Genomic DNA, 22,198 nt, shown 5'->3' with positions numbered 1-22,198 from the left:
CAAGTTGTCATTTTCTGTGACAACATTAGCAGTATACAGTTGGCCAGGAACCCAGTCTTTCATGCTCGTACGAAGCACATAGAGGTCCACTACCACTTCGTCAGAGAGAAGGTCTTGGCAGGAGACCTTGACCTTGTTTATGTCAGCACAGAGGATCAGGTAGCTGACATCTTCACCAAAGCATTGGGTACAGAGAAGCTCCGCAGATTCAGAGCTTCGCTTGGTGTACATGAGATGGATTTGAGCTCGAGGGGGAGTGTTGAGATATCGAGCTCATCTAGTGAGGCGGTGGACACTGATGACCCGCCTGGGGGATAGGCCCCACACTTACACCACTGGCATGGTTGGTGAGATCTTGGGTGATATGCGGCCAGTGGGATGACAGGCTGTGTGACAGCCATTCTAGAGACTGGCATAGTTATAGCGCCAGCTCATTTAGTCGGGTTCACACTATAGAGAACCCGTATATGTATTGGGTTGAGTACCTTTCATATAGTGTGTACTCTTATTCTTGTATATGGTGTGTTGAGTGTTGAGTAGAGAAGAAGAAGATTTTCAGCCTCTCACCTTGTGTGTTCTCTATTAGGGTTTTGTTAGTGTGTGTGTGCTTGCAAGAGCTCAAGCTCTCTTCCCCCCTGCATCTTTTCACACTTAGCTTGCGACTGGCAGTGAGAACCATCACTCGTCATCCCCCTCTTACTCTGAATTGGGTATCAATACATCATATCAAAGAAAAGAAATCAATACACATTTTTGGGGGATAACCCAAGGTAGAGGACCCTTATTGACCATCACACATCACACTGTTTATTTCATCCATTTTATGCATAATGCAAGGGAAGAGCACCCATACACACATAGAAGAAGTTAGAAACAATAATCTTTGTCATCCTCGAGGGTGACATGGAAAAAAAGTGCATGATCTTTGGGAAGCTCGTCTGGTGGCTCATCACAGCAACAAGATTAGCATGGTGTTGTTCTTGTTCTTTCTCCTTCTTCTTGAAGCAATTGGCTTCAATATGACCTTTTCGCTTACCGTATTTGCATATGATGTTCTTGTTGGTTTTCCATCTGCTGGTGGAGATAAGCACCTCTTCAGTGCTTGAGAGGTCAAGGATATAGAAATAGTTTCCTTGTTCCGACGGTCTTTCTCAATGAGAAGAGCAACCAAGTCATCATATGTAGTAGCGGCCAGGCGTAATACTTCAATGGTCTGCTCAAAGCGAGAAATGCCTTACATGCTTTTGATTAGTACTGCCATCTTGTCCTCATCATCTGGAGAACACTTCAAACTTGATAATTGTTGATGAACAAGAGAATTAAATTTGGAGAGATGACCACTTTGCTCTTTATTGTCTTGCATTTTCAGCTCATAAAACTTCAATTTCAGAAAAACTTTGGAATTAATGACCTTGTTACCAAAGATGCTCTCCAATCGATGCTAGATCTCCTTAGCCGTGGATGTAAAGTCGATGTGATGAATGAGAGAGTCCACAAGCAGAGACCAATGAGGGCAATGGCTTTTGCATTTTGCTACTTCCAAATTTGCCTTTGTGGTTGATCAAGTGCATCAAATGTGTCGTTCTCAACAACTTCCCAGACTCCTTCACGCATAAGTAGCAGCTGCATCTTGGTTTGCCATGTGGGAAGAAGCTGCTCTCACTTTATGGGTTATCAGACTGTACACCTATCTCTTGTCCCATAGATCCCAATGCCAAGTTATCCAAGGAGGACGATACACCCTTGGTGGATTCCACGGAGTACCAATAGATTGTTGGCTCATTGCTTTACCTTGCCAACACCCGTCCAGATATCTCCTACCCCATGAGTATTCTCAACTAGTTCTCATCAGCCGCTCGAAGATCTCATTGGCAGAAGACAGCTTTGAGAGTTCTTCGTTATCTTAATACCTAATGATGATTAATATTTATCAAATCTATCCCACCTAAGAGGTGTTCACACGAGGGAGAAGGAAAACTCAGATTTGAGAGATGGAAAAAATGCCACGCGGGAGAGAACCCGATGCATCGAAATGCTGTCCTTACTGCATTTCAGCAAAAAATCGACAAAAATTTGGTAGCATGTCCATGGGAAATCCGTAAAAAATACATAGAAATATTTTTTTAACCATAAAATATTCATAAACATTCTTAAATAATTAAAAAAATTCTTAAAAATTATAAAAATTTAGGGAATTCATTCTACCAAAAAATACCCACAATAGCATGTGTAATATTTTGATAAAAATTTTATAAAATGCTTATTTTAATCATAAAAATAGAGAAAAATAGCATTTCTACTCATGAAATTTTTTCGCAACATTAATACATCCATTGAAATTGAGAAGCATGTGTTTCGACCGCCATATTGACATTCCACACACATAGGTTACAAAAAATAACATTTTTTGCTTAGTAAATGTTAAAATTTACTTTTAAAAAATGCTAAAATTTTGACATAATGAGAGAAAAAACATCAAAAATTAACTAGAGACTGCTTTGATACCACTGTTAAAATCTCATAAATCTCTCTAGTTAATCACTATGCATAAATATGCATAAACCAAGCATATACTCATTCACCCGACTATCCCTGAGCCCAAGGTTGCACACATAAATACAATGAAGAACCACATACCTTACCTTGGTGTCCCATACTACCAAGAGATATGACTTCATTCCAGCAGCACATAGCCCTCGCATGAAATGACAAGAGAGTAGACACAATGCTCTATACAAGAGTACATCCCTTGAGAGTGCCCCATGTCTCTATTATATAGGAGGGCCTCAAGTGACTCTTGACTCTCCATTTTCATGTGTGACCCTTGGTTGCTTGACTCTTAACCTCAACCCAAGATTAGACCTAACCCTTGCCCACTAGAGCATGTTCCCATGCTCCCATGTTCACATACCTAGGTTGGGTTAGCCTCCTAGTATATGCACATATAATGTGCACATAACACTTTTGCTTATATAGCTTCATGCTAAACATTGCTCTTGTTTGGCTCTCAACTTACTCGCACCACATTTCTCAACATCACACACATGATCAAATAGATCAAATATTTTAGCAATATTAAACTTGCGAAGAGTGCTTTTGATCTTCCACATATTTTCCCTCTCCTAAAGAAACCATATTTTTCTCAGCCAGTAGTGGAAATCATCAAAGAAACTTACAATTTTAGATATTGTAAGGCTAGTAATACAGGTCAGACCATTTTTAAGTTTGGTCAGTCTACTGTGGAAACTAGTATATAAGTCATTTTTGACAGTAAGCAATACACAATCACTCCCTTGTAATAATTTTCTTGTGATCTCTCCTCCTCTCCTCGCTTACTTGCATGCTATTTTGATCTTACTTGCTTGATAGATGCTTGTTGGATAGGTGTGATTGTAGGTTTTCATCTTGCATTAGCTTCTTCTTTTCTCGTCTTCTATGCGAGAGGACCATCTCTTCTTGACTCCATCTTGGCATTAATAAGAGCTCTCCCTTCAGGAGCACGCCAGCGTGACAACGGAGTGAGGAATACGAGTGGATGAGCTAGCGCATCCACACAGAAAGTTGCAGATGCGGCTCAAAGGTAAGACCCAATGACACATGCATCTATAAGATAACCTCTTGACTTGAACAAGAGCATTCATCTCAAGAGAGGATATAGTGTGGCGTGACGATGTCATATTTGAGGAGGTCAAAATGATCTACTACCCTGCAATAGAGAATTATGGTGATATGGTTATCAAGGCCCTTAACAAAACCCAACTAGAGCAGAATTGACATCAACTCAGTATCATGCCTTACACAGTTCATCTGACGTGTTCATTGACAGGGAGGTGTTAGATATCAATGTTTAAAGTCACTCTATTTTGTAAATGCAATCTGTAAGTGCTCTAGGTTCACACCCCCATTGTAGCTTAGCTTACATTAGGTTAGAAAAAACACCTCTCAACTATGTGCACAACGTTCCACGTGTGAGATTGAAGAATGCCTAGTGTCTCAAAGGATAGCTTACAGATGGCAAGTATGAATATCTTAGGAGGTGATGATAACATACCTCATAGACTGCATAGCTACTCAAGTACTGTAAATGTCATCTTAATCTCTTACAAAGGTGAATTAATGCACTAACGAAGGGATGATAAAAGATAAACCGAAATAAATGTTGAGATGTATAAGGTGAATTTTAGATTTGGGGAAGGTTCATCTAACATTGTTAGGCTAGAGGCTTAGGCTAAAGAAGTTGGGCTGAATCTCAAGGCCTAGAATTAATTGGAAACCAAGGATAGGGATAATCACACACTACCCAAGGCAGAACAAGAGATTGACTTGAGAACCATAGGATGGCCTAAGCGAAAAAGTTGGCCTAACACAATTTTGTGACTAATTAAAAACTAAACCGAATCATTATTTAGCAAGTCATGGATTCAAAAAACCTTGTGAACATAAAAAAGATTTGCAATAAATTCACTTAAGATGGCCACAAATCATTAAGTAGAACCTAATACTTTTTTAGTTTGACAGGGTTTACAGTGACACATAACTCGAGCATCAAGGCATGGGTGGCTTTAAAGAGATGCATTTTTAACCCATCTCCTTGAACCCATCTTAAAGACATGGGTGGCTTTCTTACATTTTGTTCTGTACTTTTTGCAACGTGTAGTGGCCATAAGGCCCCCAATTATGCACTCTCTGAGCTTTAATCTTATCCAATCACATGCAAAACCATCTAGCATGTGCATGTAATCAGAGAATTACCTACTTTTGTCAGAATCACACTTGATGCAATGACAGTTCACACATAAATAGAACAGTGAATGAAACAACAGGACAACTGGCTACATAAAAAATTCTGCTATACAAAATATAGAAGCATTTTGTGTGTACAAGAGCAATGAGGAGAAAATATTTACATCATGAGAGACCAAAGCATTATACAAAATCAATGATACATGTATCACGTCTTGGAGAATTGAGCTCTTTGTCCATCACCTGCAGTTCGGAACAACGGAAAGTTACAGCATAAAATTTATGTTGCATAGCAGTGATTGTTCCTAATAGTATGTTGAAAACAGATATTTACTCACCATAACACGTGGCAACAGTAAAGCAAGAGTTTTAGGGAGTTTCTTTACCTGTACCTCGAAAAACCACTCAGCCAAGCAGGTCCAGCTCTGATACTATTTTTTTCCCCGGAAAAAAGATCCTTCTATTAGTGAGAACGGGTGACCACTAGGCATCCTGATGCGGCGGTTCCAGATCAACGACTCACGGAGTCTTCCTCATTCGAGGCCACCCGCGTGCGCGTGTGCGCGCGCCGGGGGGGGGGGGGGGGGGGGTGTGTGTTGGGGGGTGTTGTTGGGGGGCTGCTTAAGGGATGGCTTGAGGTGATCCCAAACTCTCATCAAGCAGGCTACAAATCTGTCCTCAAAAATGGTGCTCAGGCCTCAGGATCGGACCTCCGTGGGAAATCCATTGTACACTGGGAGTCCATGGGACAGCAAGTGCGGGGGTTTGAGCTAAGATCCGGTCAACCAGAAAAGCCTTTCAGAGCTTACATTGTGGCCAAAGGCCTCTAATGATCAACTTACCCAGTTGGGCTTTGCTCTGGTAGTTGGGTCTATGATGCCCAATCCACCACGAGTCTGCAGCTAAGTAATCACCCTCCAAGCCACCTTGGCCCAAACCAGCCGACCGTCGGTCCCGGCCCACAGACAATTTCGGATTAGACAGAAATAAGCATGCTGTGGAGAATGCCCAGTAAGATGTAACGTACCACATGGTGGCAAGGAGCACATGGTTGGCCTAGTGTTGCCAGGTGGTTCTGAAACGGCAGGTATGAAACAGGTTTCGTACGTTTTGAAACGTTTCCTAAAAGGTAAGAAATGGGTCCAAAAAGGTTTTAAACAAAATAGAAAAAAATATGTCTATTTTTAACTTGGAATATACAAAAAAAATATGTATTTACCCCTATGACATAACTTATAAGAGACCACATTGAATTCATTTCGATAAACAAACAAAATACATGTAAGATATCACAAATCACGATTGATCATTGGGCCACTACCCACTACCAAGAAAAATCAATACTTCATTAATAGTGATCACTAAACAAAAATCAAAAGGATCACCACGTGGGTGATGAGTCATGACTCATAATGCATGATCCATGGCATAAATTGCGAATGAAGCTAGATGCTAGCAGTTAGAAAGTATCACAAGAGTACATAAATATATGATGTAACATGTCCAAACTAAATAACAAAGTTCAAATAAAATGATGTTGCTAGGTGCTATCTACTTCATCCTCCACCTCATCTGCATCCTTTGCCACTGTAGCCTCACTCTCACGGTCACTACCGGTAGTTGAGTCCTCAAATGTCTCATCCTCTAGACGTGCGGGTGCGGCGCTAGTACTAGCCTCATGACGAGATCGTGTAGTGCGAGCTGGAGCCATGATCTCCTCATAGAGCATGAAATAGATGTCTCTCTCCTCTTGAGGAATGCCCGAAATCTTCTTGCACTTCGTGATGTAAATCTTATCAGGATTCACTTGGCAAGGCTCAATGGGATGACCCTTTTGCTCTAGCAATCGAAGATTGCAATGGCAAAAGACAAGTCTCTTCAATTGTGCTATGGAGAGTATCTTTCTCTTTTTTTGTGTGAAAAAGAGCCCATGTACTCCAGTTTCTCTCACAAGGCCCTGAACTACAATCTTGTGAGAGAATTCTCAATGTAATCCGTCACGACATTGTACAAAAAAGAATGTAAAGTTAAGAGTCAAAGAGAGTAGCATTTGAATATAGATTTAGAAAGAATAGCAGACAAAGATACAAGATTCAAGAACCTTACCAAGTTGGGTATACCAATATCATATTTCTCCCACCAAGACACTACCTCCAACTTTGTCTCCCTGAGCAATGCAGTAGCTCGCCCAAACATATAGCTAGCATTACGGTAAATGAGAAGCTCATCCTCGAGCTTCCTCATAAGCTGTATATCACCTCCCACCAACTTGGTAATGTACTCGGTCCATCCTGACTCTAGCTCCTCATTCCTCCAAAGGGGATGCAAAATGTGAGCAACAGCATGGATTGGCCTATGAAACCAATCCCAGTGCTAATATCTTGAACTCTACATGTGACATATGTAAGAGATCCAAGATTTAGGAAGCACCAAGGAAGCTGCAAATCTAGACTCTATACATATATAAAATAACTTATAGAAAGAGAAAGAGTCAAAGACGAAAGTTAAGGTCCAAGGGTGAGCACCTGTTAGGCCACAAGGTAGTACAAGCATTGAGAGCTTCACCAATCCTATCCATGAACTCATAAAGCAACCTAATGGTACTCCCCTCCATGTCTGTGAGCCGAAGGACACTATACATGGGTTGAAGTGCCTTCACAAGTCCCTCTGCATCCGGCCACCAATATCTCTCATGACCAAATGAGAGAATGCTGTACACTTGGGCTTGTCCACCTCCCATGCTGTCCACTCACGACACACAACAGTGCGCAATAAGCCATGTCGCACTCACACTAGTCTCTCCACCACAGTAAACATATATGCGAGCCAAGTTTTAAAGGGCTTTAGAAGCTCAAGATCACTATTGGCCTTGTACATGCTCAAACCCTTTGGCCTCTGTGACAAAGTTCACCATGCTAGATGCAACTGAAAATACATGGCTCATCCAATCAAGTTTCCCCACATCCTCAATCATCAAGTCAAGGGTGTGTGCTGCACAAGGTGTCCACACAATCTTGGGGAACTCTTCTAACATCCTGCCCATGGATACACAATTGGACCATTGTCCATGATCACCTGCACAATGTTATCAGGGCCAATTTCATTGATTGCCTGGCGCATATGGGACATAATGAACTCCCCTGTAACCATTGTTCATACCACCGATGCATCTATGGCACGAATGAACATTGTGCCTTTGCAGGAGGACACAAGAATGTTGTACACATTTCTCTTCTGCACATCTGTCCATCCATCACAAAGCAAAGTACAACCATACTTTGCCCAAGTGGCCTTCAGAGGCTCCATCTCCATCTCCACAGCTAGTTGCTCCTTACGAAGCTCAATGGAGGGGCCATCCCACTCACACCCAATGCAGGAGATAGCTCTCATTGCCTTGATTCTGGTGAGTCCCATGCCTGTATGCAATTCTGGCTTGCCTCTTTCGACCGCATATGATCTAACGGCCGCCCCACCTTTTCCATCAATAGGTACTCCTAACGCATCAACTACACAACCTCTTTCATTGAGGAGTCCTGACAATGTGGAAGGACAATCCACATTGAATAAACAATTTCATCAACTCCCTTGTTGTCTCTTTCATGGCACCCTTCTCCATCCTTGCCTGCACATGTCCTTTCTTGAACACTGGAAGACTGTTCTTTTGGCTCGAGGTGGTGAGATAGAACCACTTGCAACATCACATTCAGTGGTATCTTCCTCTCCGATAGTGCAAGCCCTCTTGGAGACACTTTGATGTGCTTCACGCTCTCCCAGATTGGGGATATCCTCAAGGGTGATACCTAGCTGCTTGGCCTTCCAAGCCTTTAGACTATCATAGATTTCTTTTGGCACATGCTTACATGGCCCAACAAAACCCTTTGTTTGTGACAAATGTGCCTTCAACCTAGTGGCATTGCCATGGTGCTTATCTGAACAAAAGTTGCATTTCCACTTTTCAGAGCCCAAGCCACCATATCTAGACTCGAAGGTGACATTGTTCCAAAGAGAATCACTTGTTCAAGGCATCCTACAAGGTGGGGATAAATGTAGATCCTTAGCCCTGCAAGTGCGACACATAACATTAAGAAATCTCATTTTTTGAATATGAGAGAAGTCTTGGCCCTGTAAAAACGCTCCAAATTCACCTTATATTGCCTAAGGCAAGTAGCCTTTGGCCCCAATAGAGCTAGGGGAGGAAGTTATGCAAGAAATATTGAGCACAGAGTAAAAAATGTGCTTCTCTGTGAGCTCTATAGAGAAAACGTACATAAAGCACAAAAGAAAATTACCCCTCGAATAGACCTCCACAGGGCCCAAGGACACCAAGGAGCACACGGGGCTGTTCACGGGCGCACTATCACTAGCCAGCTTGTATACACACTGTCAAGAAATGTGCAGGGAACCGCCTCTGGAAAATGTGCATGGAAAAAACGTACGAAGAGAAAGTGACGTGGTCTCTGCGGCATTATTAAAATTGGGCTAGAAAAAAAAACGCGTTTCATACAAGGCAAAACGTTTCATACGTATCAAGGAGGTATGAAACACGTTTCTATGTAACACTAGGTTGACCACCATCACGCCGCCGGCAAGGGAGAGGCGGATGGTGCTCCAATAGAAAAGCTTCTTCCGAATGCTCAGAACAAGGGGGGCTAGCTACTCCTCCGATGAAATGTCAATCCCAACCTGGCGCCCTAAGTGTTTGATCGGGGTGCCTGGAAAAACTCAACTGTGCGCAAAGCCGGGGTGGAAGGTCCTACCCCAAAACCACATGACTTGTGCCAGTTGATCTGAGCTCCGGAGGCTAAGCAAAAAGTCTCGATAGCGAGGGAAAATCAATGGAGGTTTCCCTCTTCTCCTCAGAGGTAGGCGGCTGTGTCATCTCTGAACTCCAAGTCGAGAAGCTCCTCCTCGGATCTTATGGGAAGACGGAACCCCTAGAGTCCTGTCTCCTGTGCAGAGAGAAAATTGCTCATCGCCTAAGCTGCAAAGAGAAAGAGGAAAGAGGTGAGGGTCTAACTAATCTGGAAATCGGAAATCTATCTCCCCTTGGCCCCCTAGATGATGACCTAGCTATGAGCTGCCACATAAAGGGTAGATGAAAACCGGCCTCAGTCTTCGGACAAAAGAGAAGGGCAGTGTGAAAAAACAAACTTGCACACAAAACACTCCAACACCATTGAGGATCTAGAAAAGGAAAACAAATAGGGGGAGCTAGAGTGCCTCTGCAAAAAGTACACGGACACCGATTGGACCCAAAACGCAGTGGCGCCCCTTGCGGTATTTCTTTAATTGATTATACGAGCTTTGATTACAACAATAAGGCTCGAAACTCAGTAGTCATAGTAGAACTCCTGAAGCCTGCAAAGACCTTGCATCATGGCTTCATATCCACTCGGCATCCACAAACAAGTCCAGCCATTGTTCACTTCAAAAGACTCTTTCACATGAGTCCTGCATACAAAAGCTTTCTCCCATGATCAGGGCTGCCACAACCATCCATAGCCTCTCACCCTATGAACAACATCACACCCTGACACATCCAGTGCTTCTGCATCACAACAAAGACTCCCAAACTGTTTCCCAAAAGAGAACTCGCATCACAGCACAGCATACCATACAGTAGACACACCTGTACACTCCCTCTCTACCTTCCAAGGGTACTATCCATCTCAGTCATGGATTCCCTGTCCCCTGTCCAATCAGTAGCAAGGCTGTACCAAACATGTGTCCATTCCTGTGACTGTTGCCTGCATGTGACCTATGGCTTGGAGAAACCCAATTACATGTTTCCATATGAAACAAAGACCTGTTTCAGCAAACATTGGGTGACCTGTTTCCCCATGAAACATCTAGTCTAGCCCAGCATGAAACCCATGTCCTGTTTCCACCTGAAAACATTCTTGGCACATACTCAAATGCAGTGCCAACACAACACACAATAACTGGGACTGCAAGGTTGGGATAGCCAAAATCCGAAAGTGGGTGAGCTGCAGGGCAAGGCTGGTGCCGCCGTCCTTGTAAAGTAGGGTTGCGCCCTCCTCCATAGCCCAAGCAATGGTGCTCCACCACTGTATGACCCGAGATGAATCAGGATTTCCCAAGGTTGTTGATTCTTAGTTGTGTGGTTGATTACTGATTGTATTACTGCCATAGAGCTTATTGTGGTCTTCCTCTTTGGTGACCTCATGTACTCTGGGTGTACTGAGTCTGCTTGTATCAGTCTTTCATTAAAATATGTTTCATTGATTTTGATGTCTTCTTCTGTGTAGTTAAGTGTGTTCCATGCCTATGGGGTGTTCCTTTGGAAAATCGTGTGTGACACTAGTGGAGAGACAGTATCCGTGCATCTCCCTTGCATGTGTCGACTCCTGAGGGTATACAGCCCTAGAGTGAAACCACTTTCTTTTGTGATGCAATCAATGTTCCTACTTAGTGTGCCTGGGCAATCAAGTCTGCTACAATTTCTCCTACTTTACAAGGGTCATTTGCCAATATCAACTTCCTGACTGTTAGTAACACGGAGAGTGGATTTGCTACTTGTTTTATGTGCTTGAATCCCTAGTTATGGCAGACCTTTGTACTATTTTGTTACTATCGCATATGCTCTAGAGTAGTAAGAGGCAATCGCACAATCCACAAATCTTCAAACTCGGAGCTGAGCGAAGTGCTTTAAAATGATTGCATTTTCAATTATAAGAATCAAGGAAACTGTTACAACCTGGATGATCCTACTTATTCATTTGGTGGAGGCAAATGCATGCTGCTGATCTTGGCAATTCTATGTTTTCTCATCCTTTCCTGGAGCAACAGAAATACACAAATAAAGTTAACAATCTTCTTGATTTATTGCCTTCCTGACAAAAAAGGAAACTGGATCTGGTACAATGGGTGGAAGGGCAAAAAACTGAGAAATAATAGGCTGATGCCACAGATTGAGCCTTGAGGAGTCTTATGTTTACAAAAGCAATGACTTCAGGGTCAGTTACAACCTTGGAGAGAGGAGTGAAAATACGGGTGTTTCAAGGCCTCTTCAACTGTGATGCGATCCTCCTTCACATTCACAAAAAGGAAACACAAAGGTGTAAAAATTCCATGCTTAAACTTGAGAGCCTGCCTTACACAATAAGCAAACTCGTCATAAGGCACCCTTTTATGAGAGAACCAGTAAATCTCTTATAATCTTGCATGCCAGGGACTTGGCTCCCAGCAAGCTCTACTTGTCAGGTGCCCTTTAATGAGCAAACCAATATAGTGGCGAGGAATCTTGATCTCAGTTTGGACGTCGTGTTCGCAATCAGATCAACTCTGTTTGCAATCAGTTCACACCCATCAAAATATGTAGACTTCAAACATCCACGTTTCAGCTCCTGAACACTCTTACACCAAAGTATGGCAGGTTCATGACTAAACTGGCAGCAAAATAAGGGTCCGATCCTCTCATTTGGAAGGGGTCCTGCAATATGCTACCAGAGGAGCTGCAGATGCCACTATCAGCTGCAAAGTTGCTTTCAGTGCCGATAAAAAAGAAAAGGGCTAAACCAACCGTAAAGACACAGGTAACCATGGTGACTTTATGCGAATCTCGTATATGGCAGTACTTGATTTAACCTCCAAGTTAATGCAGCCTTGTTTAAGTGGTGATAAGTGGAGAAAGTGCATGTGACAGACATGGAGAGGAAGCATATATAAGGATTTGCATTTGACAAAGAAGAGGAGGTCAGGAAATAAGACCTAGCGTCATCAAAGACAAGAAGTGGATAGGATGGCAAAGAAGGATTTCTGGACAGGGTTGACAGACTTTACTCAGTGCAATTGAAAGAGGTAAAGTAGGTAAGATGGAGAAAAAGGTAGAGCATAGAAGTTAAGATTGTTAAGTATGGTGTGTGTACAGTACAAGATTTTGAAGTCCTGATTGTGGAAAAGTACATTAATGCTACCTTTTCACACACACACACACACACTCCCACTGTACACAAAACTTAAACTCATAGTCAGTTTTTAATTTTAAAAGACCTATTGATTGACCCAAATTAAGCATGAGATTATTATGAAGTCTATATTGTTTAAACTGATATGTATAACTTGTTCACACCCCTCCCATCTAGCCACCCACAGAGACAGCATCCCCCAAAATGCACAGGGATGCTGGACTCTACGTACTTCTCAGGCCTTTATACGCCACCATAGGAGTGCAGATCATAATGAGATATTCTGATGCCTGCCCCAACAAAACCATGGGTATAGAACATTCCATTCAGTACTGTACGCACAGTATTTATCAGAGGGTTGAGTAGGAGTACTGTACGCAACAATGGATAAGGAGAAGAGAATAAGAAGTCCACCAAAATTCATGATACTTTGACATGATGACAATAGGAAAAAACTGATGATGTGATAATGATTAGAGAGATGGCTGTATTAGGGTGTCGCTGTTGTTGTGCTGGGTTTCGTGGTCATCATGAGAGCCTTGTGCCGGCACTCTAGAAATGAGTGTCAAGCGAGGTTCAACCGTCAATGGGTTGCTATGCTAAGTTTCATGGGCCTTATTCCCACCCATCCTCCTCCAGACCAAGCCCCCCCCCCCCCCCCCCCCCCCCCCCCCCCCCCCTCCCCCCAAAAAAAAAATAAAAAATAAAAAATAAAAAATAAAAAATAAAAAATAAAATAAAATAAAATAAAATAAAATAAAATAAATCTCCCACCATTGAAAAAAAAGTATTATCATAATCAGTACAATCTATACCTGGCAAATAGAAAGAGTGCCCGTTGTATCATATTGAGATTGTTTTTCTATTAAAAAAATTTCCAAACTTTGAGGTTTTGAGATTTCAATTACTTACAGGATACCATTGTAGGAGTCCACGTAGAAGACGCATAGCCCAAACATCCTCCAGACTATGCACAAAAATTTGACTGATGAGTACAAGTACTGTAATGGCTAAGTAGAATGCACAGATTTACTACTCATCATGAACATTTCTTCATTGTTATCATATCAACATTTCTTTACCACTTCAAACATGAAATTCATGTCACAAAGCTTAGTTCAAATACCTTTTGTGTGTGAAGGAAAAGTTGAAGAAGATTTCAAAGTTTCAACTCTCCATTTGCACCATATGTTGTTTAGGGCCTTGATTACCAAATTGACATAAAGACCATGAGTTTCACAGTTGAGCTTCACAAATGTGAAGCTTGTGCTCAGGAGGGGTCACCCTCACGCTGAAAGAAGCCGATTGATCTCATGGACCTTTAATTCTTAACAGGAACTGATCCATCACTTCCCCTTTGTTCAGCTTCTCCCTGGAATTCATTTCCCCAAGCTTTCGTAACTAAGGAGACATGCTGAAGTCTTCTAGCGAGGCGAAGTTTTGATACCGTAAGGAGACACAACTTGTGATGTACACAGAATGCAAGATCTTTCCCAGCTCAAACCTTTACAAAAAGACTCTTGGAAAATAATTTTGAATTGCTCATGACTCTGTTGCAGAGTCTGGCTTTAAGCTCCATACCCCTAGCGCCCCTACTAGCCTACATGTTCAATAGAGCCCTTTGTGAAGGATTTCCACCCTCTTGGTCCACCAACACCATCACCCCCACCCTCAAAGCCGGAGATCCACTTGATCCTAATAACCAGAGGACGATCATGATTGGCCACACATTGGCCAAACTCTATGGATCAGTTCTAGAGGCGGAGGTCAGTTCATTTGCAGAGAGCCAGGGATGCAGAGCCTCAGGACAGGCTGGCTTTCGGAGGAGCACATCTTCACCCTCTGTGCCATCATCGAGGAGGGTAGAGCACGACACCAGAGGGTTTACTAATGCTTTGTGGATTTCCGCAAAGCTTTTGATACTGTACCCCGAGCCCACCTCTTACACTGTCTACAGAAGATCGGAGTCCCATCTGACATGGTTTGGAGCATCATCGCCCTCTATGAGTCCGTCTCACCGGACGAGTGAGAGCCCCAAGAGGTACATCACAGGAGATTTCCAGCACTATTGGGGTGAAACAGGGCTGCCCTCTATCACGCACTCTTTTCGGTCTCTACATTGATGAGATCTCGAGCTTCATTGATGGATTAGGCGGGGATGGACCCACACTGGCAGGCATATTGATCCCCATACTACTTTATGCAGATGACATCGTCCTCCTCTCAGACTCAGCCGAAGGGCTTCAGAGACAATTGGATGCCTTACATGACTTTTGCACTCAGCGGGACCTCTATTAACCTTGGTAAAACCAAGGTAATGGTCTTCAATACCTCTCGCCCCGTCACATCCAGATTGAGCTTCACATATAGAGGGGATCCTGTGGAGCTTGTCTCATCCTATGTCTACCTTGGTGTCACTTTCAGTGGCCCACGCGTTACCATGCTTCCCGCAGCACATCCCAGAGTGACGCGGGGATATGCAGCCTTGAGCTTACTTGAGTGGCAGTGCTTCCAGGCACATTTCCAGGAGCCCAGGATGAAGGGCTGGCTTTTTGACACCCTTGTCACACTAGCCTTGATGTATGGAGCATCTTTCTGGGGGGCAGATTTATCCGATGAGGATTGGCAGCGAGTTGAGAGGCCCTAGGTCATGATGTTCTCCCGTATGATCCGCAGCGAACAATCAGTCCCACACCAGATTATCCTGGTAGAGTTTGCTGCAGCCCCGATGGTAGTGGAGGCACTCTTCCAGACAGTCACATACCTCCATCTCATCAGTCACATGGATCCCCATAGGTACCCGAGGCTTGCCCTGGAGTCCTCCAGACAGCTAGCACTTGAGGGGCATTCTGGAGTATGGTATGCACTAGTTCCACTTGGTTCTCAGTATATGGGCTCTACATGGACCGCCTACCCCCCCTTCAGTACAATTTGGACTCCCCTTTTTTCCGACTGTGTCACGAGGATACCAATTGGATTATCCGGTCATATCTTCGTCGCCTCTACACACATTGCACATGGATCACACCCCCGGAGCTCCCCACGAAGATGCACTTTTACAGAGACCACTTCCTCACACTCACTAAGGATTGATTCATCCAGCAGCCGGGCTACTTGAGTGTCACATGTCCCATGCCATGCGGATTGCGATTGGCCAGATACGGGTTTCTTCCCACCGCCTTAGAGTGGAGACAGGTAGAGCTAAGCGCATCTTCAGAGCTGGGAAGCTCGTACGGACACCTAGAGAGGAGAGGATTTGCCAACTATGCCACACAGAGGTTAAGACGGAGGAGCATTACATATGTGGCTGCCCAGTATACTATGAGATCCGTGGGAGGTTTCACTGTCTATTTCGTGAGGGATTCGGTCCACTCTCCAGGATCATTGACTTCCAGGACCAGCGTTGCTTGGGCCTCTTCCTGCTTGAGCTCCGCAGACACAAGGACACCTTCTTGAGACACAGGCCCCGCCACCCGCCCCCTCCCTCGACAGCCAACCATCACCAGTTTCTTCTGGACCCAGGAGGTGGAGGACACTGACACACTGGATCTTGTGGACCCTCCACGGGCTGCTCTGGACCTACCTCGCCCGAGAGGAGTTACCTTGGACTGAGCCTCTGCACTCCAGCGTGCTCGACGCCCTCGACTGACCCCCCCCTGACCCCCCCCCCCCGGTCGGCCCAGCTCCAAATCCAGGACATGCTCCACCGCCATCGAGCTACCTTTCCACGTGACATAGTTGAGGGAGACCTCTCGGCCATACTCGTCAGCCCCATGCTTGACATTTTGGAGAGTGGTATACCATCTACTCGGAGCTGATGTTGCTCCCATTATTTTTATGTTCTCAGTATTCCATGACGAGTTTGCATGGACAGTTTTGTATCACCCCAGTGAGATAGCTATATTTATGTTTTCATTCTGTTTTATTTTCCATTCCATGATGAGATATGCCATGAACAGTATTGTATCACTTTGGTCTCATAGGCCCATTGGGTCTTTAGTAGACGCTTAATATATCTTTCTTTCTCTCCTTCTTTCTCTCTCTCTCTCCCCCCACTAGCTCAGTACTTTCATAGTTTATTTCATGTTCATTTTGTCCTTTTTTTTTTTGGACATCTAGAAGACATTGACAGTTGTACATTGATTTGTCTCATAGGTCGAGTTCAGCCTCTAGTAGACGTTAATACAGCTTGCTTTCTTTCTTTCTTTCTCTCTCTTTCATCACACCAACTTGAGATTGAGGTAGGTAGGGCAGCACTTGTTCAGGAATAGGTATTGATTGCGAGGTTTTGGCATTGAGCTTCGTTGGTGAGGATAGAGTTGAATTGTCCGAGTTGGTCATTGACGCAGATGGTAGGTCTTTGTGTAGGGGGGCTTCCGAGGAAGAGGCTTGTAGCTTTTTGCATTCAGCATCATAGAAATCCATTAGGATTGGATCCTCTTTCGTGCAATATGGTATTGTCAACTTTGTGTCATTGACCATTATGATGACCCTATCGCTAGCAAAGCACAGTGGTGCTTGGGCAGCAATAGGCCATTTATGCCCCAAGATCAAATCTGCTTCCAACACATACTCAACCACAAAAAACTTACACGTAAGGGGGTTAGATTCTATATACATTGTTTTTTCAAAGTACCCTAAACATGGCATGTTCAAGTCTTGTGTGAATGGAATTCTTTCAGGATGAGCCGTGAGTGTTGGTTGACGTAACAAATCCCATAACTCGAGGGTCATAAGATTGTGCTCTCGTTGTGGATAAAGCAATGCTTGGATTGTGGTGATTTTATTGGAAAGTTCCAATCCGACCATAAATCTTGGGATATTCTGAGTAAGATATGTTAGAAGTTCTAGCTCCTCCAAGGTCTCTTCCTCCCATAATAGCATTTAATGCCTGCAGCAGGAGTGTTCAAGGTGATTGTTTGCATGAATTTGTTAATTGAATACCATGAGTCACGTACCCAAGTTCCACCTAGGATGACATCATACTCAAGGGGATCTGGGTTAACATGGAATCTAAATTCCACATTTCCACCGATTGTTTAAGTAACATAGCTAAAGCAACCTGGAACTTCAATGTTTTGTCCATTGGCACCTCTTGCAAGACCATTGTCTTTAGAGATGATTTTAGGTTGTCCTAATGACACCCAAGTGTCTATTTTCATGTTATTATGACTAGCTCAAGGACTAATCAATGCGCGCTTGCGCTTAACATCATTGCCCATAGGAAAATCTAACCATACCATGATAGAATCTTCAAGTGCAACCATGGATGTTCCCGTATCCGATTTAGTTTCAATTTCCCTACGGACTCATACCACAGGGAGAGGTAGGCGACAGCTCCAACTCACTGATTTCTTCCAGAGATCTATCCCAGTGCCTACCCTGACACAGGAGGGGGTTACACTTCAGCGTGCTGTGGACCTCCGAAGCCAGACAGAGACCGAGAGCACCAGGCTACCAGACTCCCAGACTACATCAGAGGGAGATCACAGAGATACGGGCTCGACATCAGCACCATATCCAGGAGCGGCTCGCTCACTTACACTCACACCCAGAGATCATGCTCCGAGCGATTTTTGCCTCACCATCGTCTATGTATTACATATTACACCCCCATAATGGTACTGGTTGGAGCTAGATAGATCTCCATTGCATTCTTGTATATCCTACACATATAGGTTGCATACTAAGCCTCTAGTAGTAGTGCTCCATCCATCACACCCCCCCACTAGCTCAGTACTTTCATAGTTTATTTCATGTTCATTTTGTCCTTTTTTTCTGGACATCCAGAGGACATTGACAGTTGTACATTGATTTGTCTCATAGGTCGAGTTCGGCCTCTAGTAGACGTTAGTACATCTCTCTCTCTCTCTCTCTCTCTCTCTCTCTCTCTCTCTCTGCTAAGATGACTTGTGCGCCTCTTCTCTATGCGCACCCACTTGCACGCCTCTGCCCGCCTCCGTGCGCACCTCTGTAGGCTGCCTCGCTACCCTGTGCGCAGGCCACCTTGCTGCTCTGCTCTGCCCGCCGCTGTAGGCTGCCTCGCTGCACTATGCGCAGGTCGCCCTCCTTTTTCCCACCCACCCTTGCTCGTTGCTTTGCTCTGCCTGCCGCTGAAGCCCTCCTTTTCCCACCCACCCTTGCTCGGTGCTTTGCTCTGCCTGCCGCTGAAGGCTGCCTTTTCCCACCGACCCTTGCTCAAGCCCCCAAGGCAGCAACTAGTAGGGGAAAACATGTCTCAACCCCTAGAGGGGGAACAGGATGGTGAGACAACCTTTCACACCCCCACGAAGGCACCAAATGCCTACCGCAGAAGACTGAGGAGGGAAGGAATCTTGTCCCCTGGCTCACAAAGGATTACGAAGATGGCCCGACGAGATGAGGTCCTTTATGAGGAGATGCAACTTCACATAAGGACAGAGATGAACACCATGCGACAGGAGATTGTGATGAAAAGCTTGTGCTCCCACAACTCCTGAAAACCGTAGCTAAATGCTTGATGTGTTCCACGAACACAATGATGTCATGAAAGAAAGTGCCTGCATACTTGTGATCCATCATGCGGTTGAAGGTAGCTAGAGCATTTATGAGTCCAAAAGGTATCACCAAATACTAATACAATCCAAAAGTGGTACGGAAGTCCTGTGAATATCCAGTGGTTGGATTCGAATCTGATGATAGCTACTCTTCAAGTCATTCTGACTAAAGAATGACGCACCTTCCAACCAATCCAATATATCAACCCTCGGTATAGGAAACCAATTCTTGATTGTAATCTTGTTCAACGCTCTGTAATCCACACATGAAGAATGAGCCATCCTCCTTCTGCACTTGAAGCACTAGAGAACAAAAGGGTATAGGAAACCGATTCTTGATTGTAATCTTGTTCAAGGCTCTGTAATCCACACATGCAGAATGAGCCATCCTCCTTCTGCACTTGAAGCACTAGAGAACAAAAGGGTGAAGAACTAGGCCGTATCAACCTCTTTGATAGCAAGTCATGTACTTGTGTCATAATCTCTTCTTGTTGTACATCACTCACACGGTAAGGAGGTCGATTTAAGGGTGAACTCCCCTCAATCAACTCTATCACATGATCCTCTAGTCGCTTAGGAGGCAACTCTCGTGGAATAACATCCGTGAAGCAAATATCCTTGTATCCCTCTAGAAACTGTAGTCTCTCCCTCTCAAGAGAGTTCAAATCTTTCACTAAGTCTTCACTCTTATGCTGTACAAAGTTCATATACGCAATGATGGAAGACTTTATTGCTTTGGAAATAGATACATGGGATACAATAGTAGGTATCCCAATACATCACAATCCCACCAACCACTGGTTTAGACTATTCCTTCAACTTCTCTTGCTCTCTAGGTCCCTTAGGACGATCTGGACATTGGGCCAACATGTGCCCCTCTTTGCCAAAGCTAAAGCATTTCCCTTCCTTGTGGTAGGACTCTATTTGCTCATTGGTCCAGTTGTGCTTTCCTTTGTAGGAGTTTGGAATACCCCTTGGCTTCATAGGTTGAAACCTATTACTAGAGTTCTCATGCTTCTCAAGTACCGAAGACTTTTGATGTCCAATACTTGTCTTTTTCTTTGGTTCATGTACCATGTAGACCCTGGCAGCAACTAAAGCTGAATGCATCAAATCTTGGATGACTCTGAAGAGTTTTCGGAACCAAAAGAAATACCAAATTGACAGATAAAAGTGAGGGCTTTGCTTGTGTAACCATAAGCTCCATCATATGGTGTAAACCGCACCGCTCTTTCTCCTTCTTTGAACTCCTTAGCTTTGCGCTTTCTTCCCTTTCTTTTCATGCCATGGAGAGGGTAACCCAGAAGGGGAAGAAGAAGAAGAAGATGATGATGATGATGATGATGATGATGAGGAAGATGAAAGGCTTGATGAAGAAGACGGGCTCCTAGACCTTTTCTGACGATGTCGGCTTTTCCCACGATGAGAATGGGCTGATTTGGAATGGCTCCTCTTTCTTCCACGAGAAAGTGGAGGACTGGGTGATATCTTTGAGGGAGACCTCTTTGATGAAGACTCTTGATTTTCAACCGCATCCTCCTTTGTTGGTTGCTCATCCCCTTTCTTCATTTACTCAATCTTCTTAGATAGTTACTCAAAGATTCTCTTGAAGTCCAAATCTTGCACAATAGTGTCCAAATTGGTCATAGTTTCTTTGACCATGTGGGCTCTTCGGTCTTCTTGATCTCCTTTCTACTTTTGGTGGCTTGGTCCTCTTGGCGGTGAGTGCTTCCCATTGCTTGAAGAAAAAGCAAAAAGCACCACGTGTAAAGATCGTTATCCACAATAGCAGACCTTCATAAGGGCCATGACATGGGGACCTAGCTTTTTTTTTTCTGGAAACAAGATCCTTCTGTTAACAAAAAACAGCCTCCAAAGGCTAGATATAAACTCGCTTCTCTGTACGGAGCGAGGATCAAAGAACCAAAAAGAGGAGGATGCACTTCTCCTTTGGTTGGCCGCTCTATGACTATCTCATACAAGGGGTGGGGGGAGGGAATAACCACACCGGTGGTGTCAAGTGGGCTCACCACCACTATCTGTGACAAAAGGACTAGGTCACCAATGCTTCCACATACAGTCAGAACCACCTTGAAGCTTCCCCCACTAGCCTCGGAGGGTATGAATGATGTCGAGCTAGATGCTCCCGATGGACTCTGCAGGCAGGGTGTGGGTGCCTTTGATGGCTTTGCTGCATTGAGCTCTCCAGATGTGCCATGAGGCAATGCTACTACAAATCTCCCATCTCTGGTTCGAACCAAGAGTCTAGTGACCAGTAGATGGGGCTGGGACTGTCACTACCCGAGATGCAAAGGTGTGACACCGGACGAGCTAGCCCCCACCTTCCTCCTCATAAGCCATGACAACCTCGGCCTCAGTGGCCCAAGCAAGAGTGCCCCATCTAATAGTATAGGAAGAAGCCCTACCCATAATAAAGATGTGGAGAATCCGTTGCCATACCTACTGAGCCTTCACGCAATCCCAGACTCCTAGGGATGGCCACATCTCAGACATGTTGTTGGTCTACCTCCAATGGCCAACCATGTGCCAACCGCCAAACTTCTATGTGTCAGGCATCCACAAAAAGAGAGTGATCTTCCGAGGTCGAAAACTATCCCAAAGCCTCTTCCAGAAATCTGAGAGAAAGTGTAGTGAGAGGCCCTGAGACTACCAGTGTCCTGCTGTTGGAGTACCCTCGACCTCGGGATTCTCGATCCTACGGCCAAGCTATGCCATGTATGCAAAAAATGGGGTACCCGGAGTCTCCTCCTTGTCTACAAGATCACACTAAGTGTCATGTGCACAAAGTGTATCTACCGTGTCATAGTTGTTAGGTACGAAGGTACGAAAACGAGACGAAGGTACGAAAAAACGATACCGGTACGAGACTTTATTTTTCTGAAAAATAAGTTTGATAGAGGTACGATCAACTTTAAAAAGCGCTTGAAAAATAGATATTTGTACACATTTAAAGATGCAAAGTTGAGAGTA

The 22,198-nt window shown here is 44.2% G+C and overlaps 1 protein-coding gene across 7 annotated transcripts in view; it reads right to left on the bottom strand.

Moving 5' to 3' along the window:
• Positions 1–4,812: 4,812 nt before the first annotated feature.
• The window catches only part of LOC147614478 (uncharacterized), a 249,117-nt gene continuing 231,731 nt past the window's right edge, over positions 4,813–22,198 (bottom strand). For 6 of the 7 annotated variants that reach the window (XM_086781017.1, XM_086781018.1, XM_086781019.1 and 3 more), the window contains 4 exons: positions 13,584–13,638; positions 11,733–11,793; positions 11,462–11,541; positions 4,813–4,986 (listed from right to left, as the gene is read on the bottom strand). In XM_086781017.1, coding sequence (XP_086637143.1) covers positions 11,522–11,541; positions 11,733–11,793; positions 13,584–13,638 — 136 coding nt within the window. In that variant the 3' untranslated portion in view covers positions 4,813–4,986; positions 11,462–11,521. Of the gene's footprint in view, positions 4,987–11,461; positions 11,542–11,732; positions 11,794–13,583; positions 13,639–22,198 lie in introns of those variants that run through there. The other variant, XM_086781023.1, reaches the window with a different exon arrangement.

This window comes from Cibotium barometz, chromosome 42 (genome assembly GCF_041138505.1).
Source record: "Cibotium barometz isolate CiBa-2024 chromosome 42, ASM4113850v1, whole genome shotgun sequence".
Classification (NCBI taxonomy): domain Eukaryota; kingdom Viridiplantae; phylum Streptophyta; class Polypodiopsida; order Cyatheales; family Cibotiaceae; genus Cibotium; species Cibotium barometz.
This window is presented reverse-complemented; position numbering and strand designations above follow the sequence as displayed.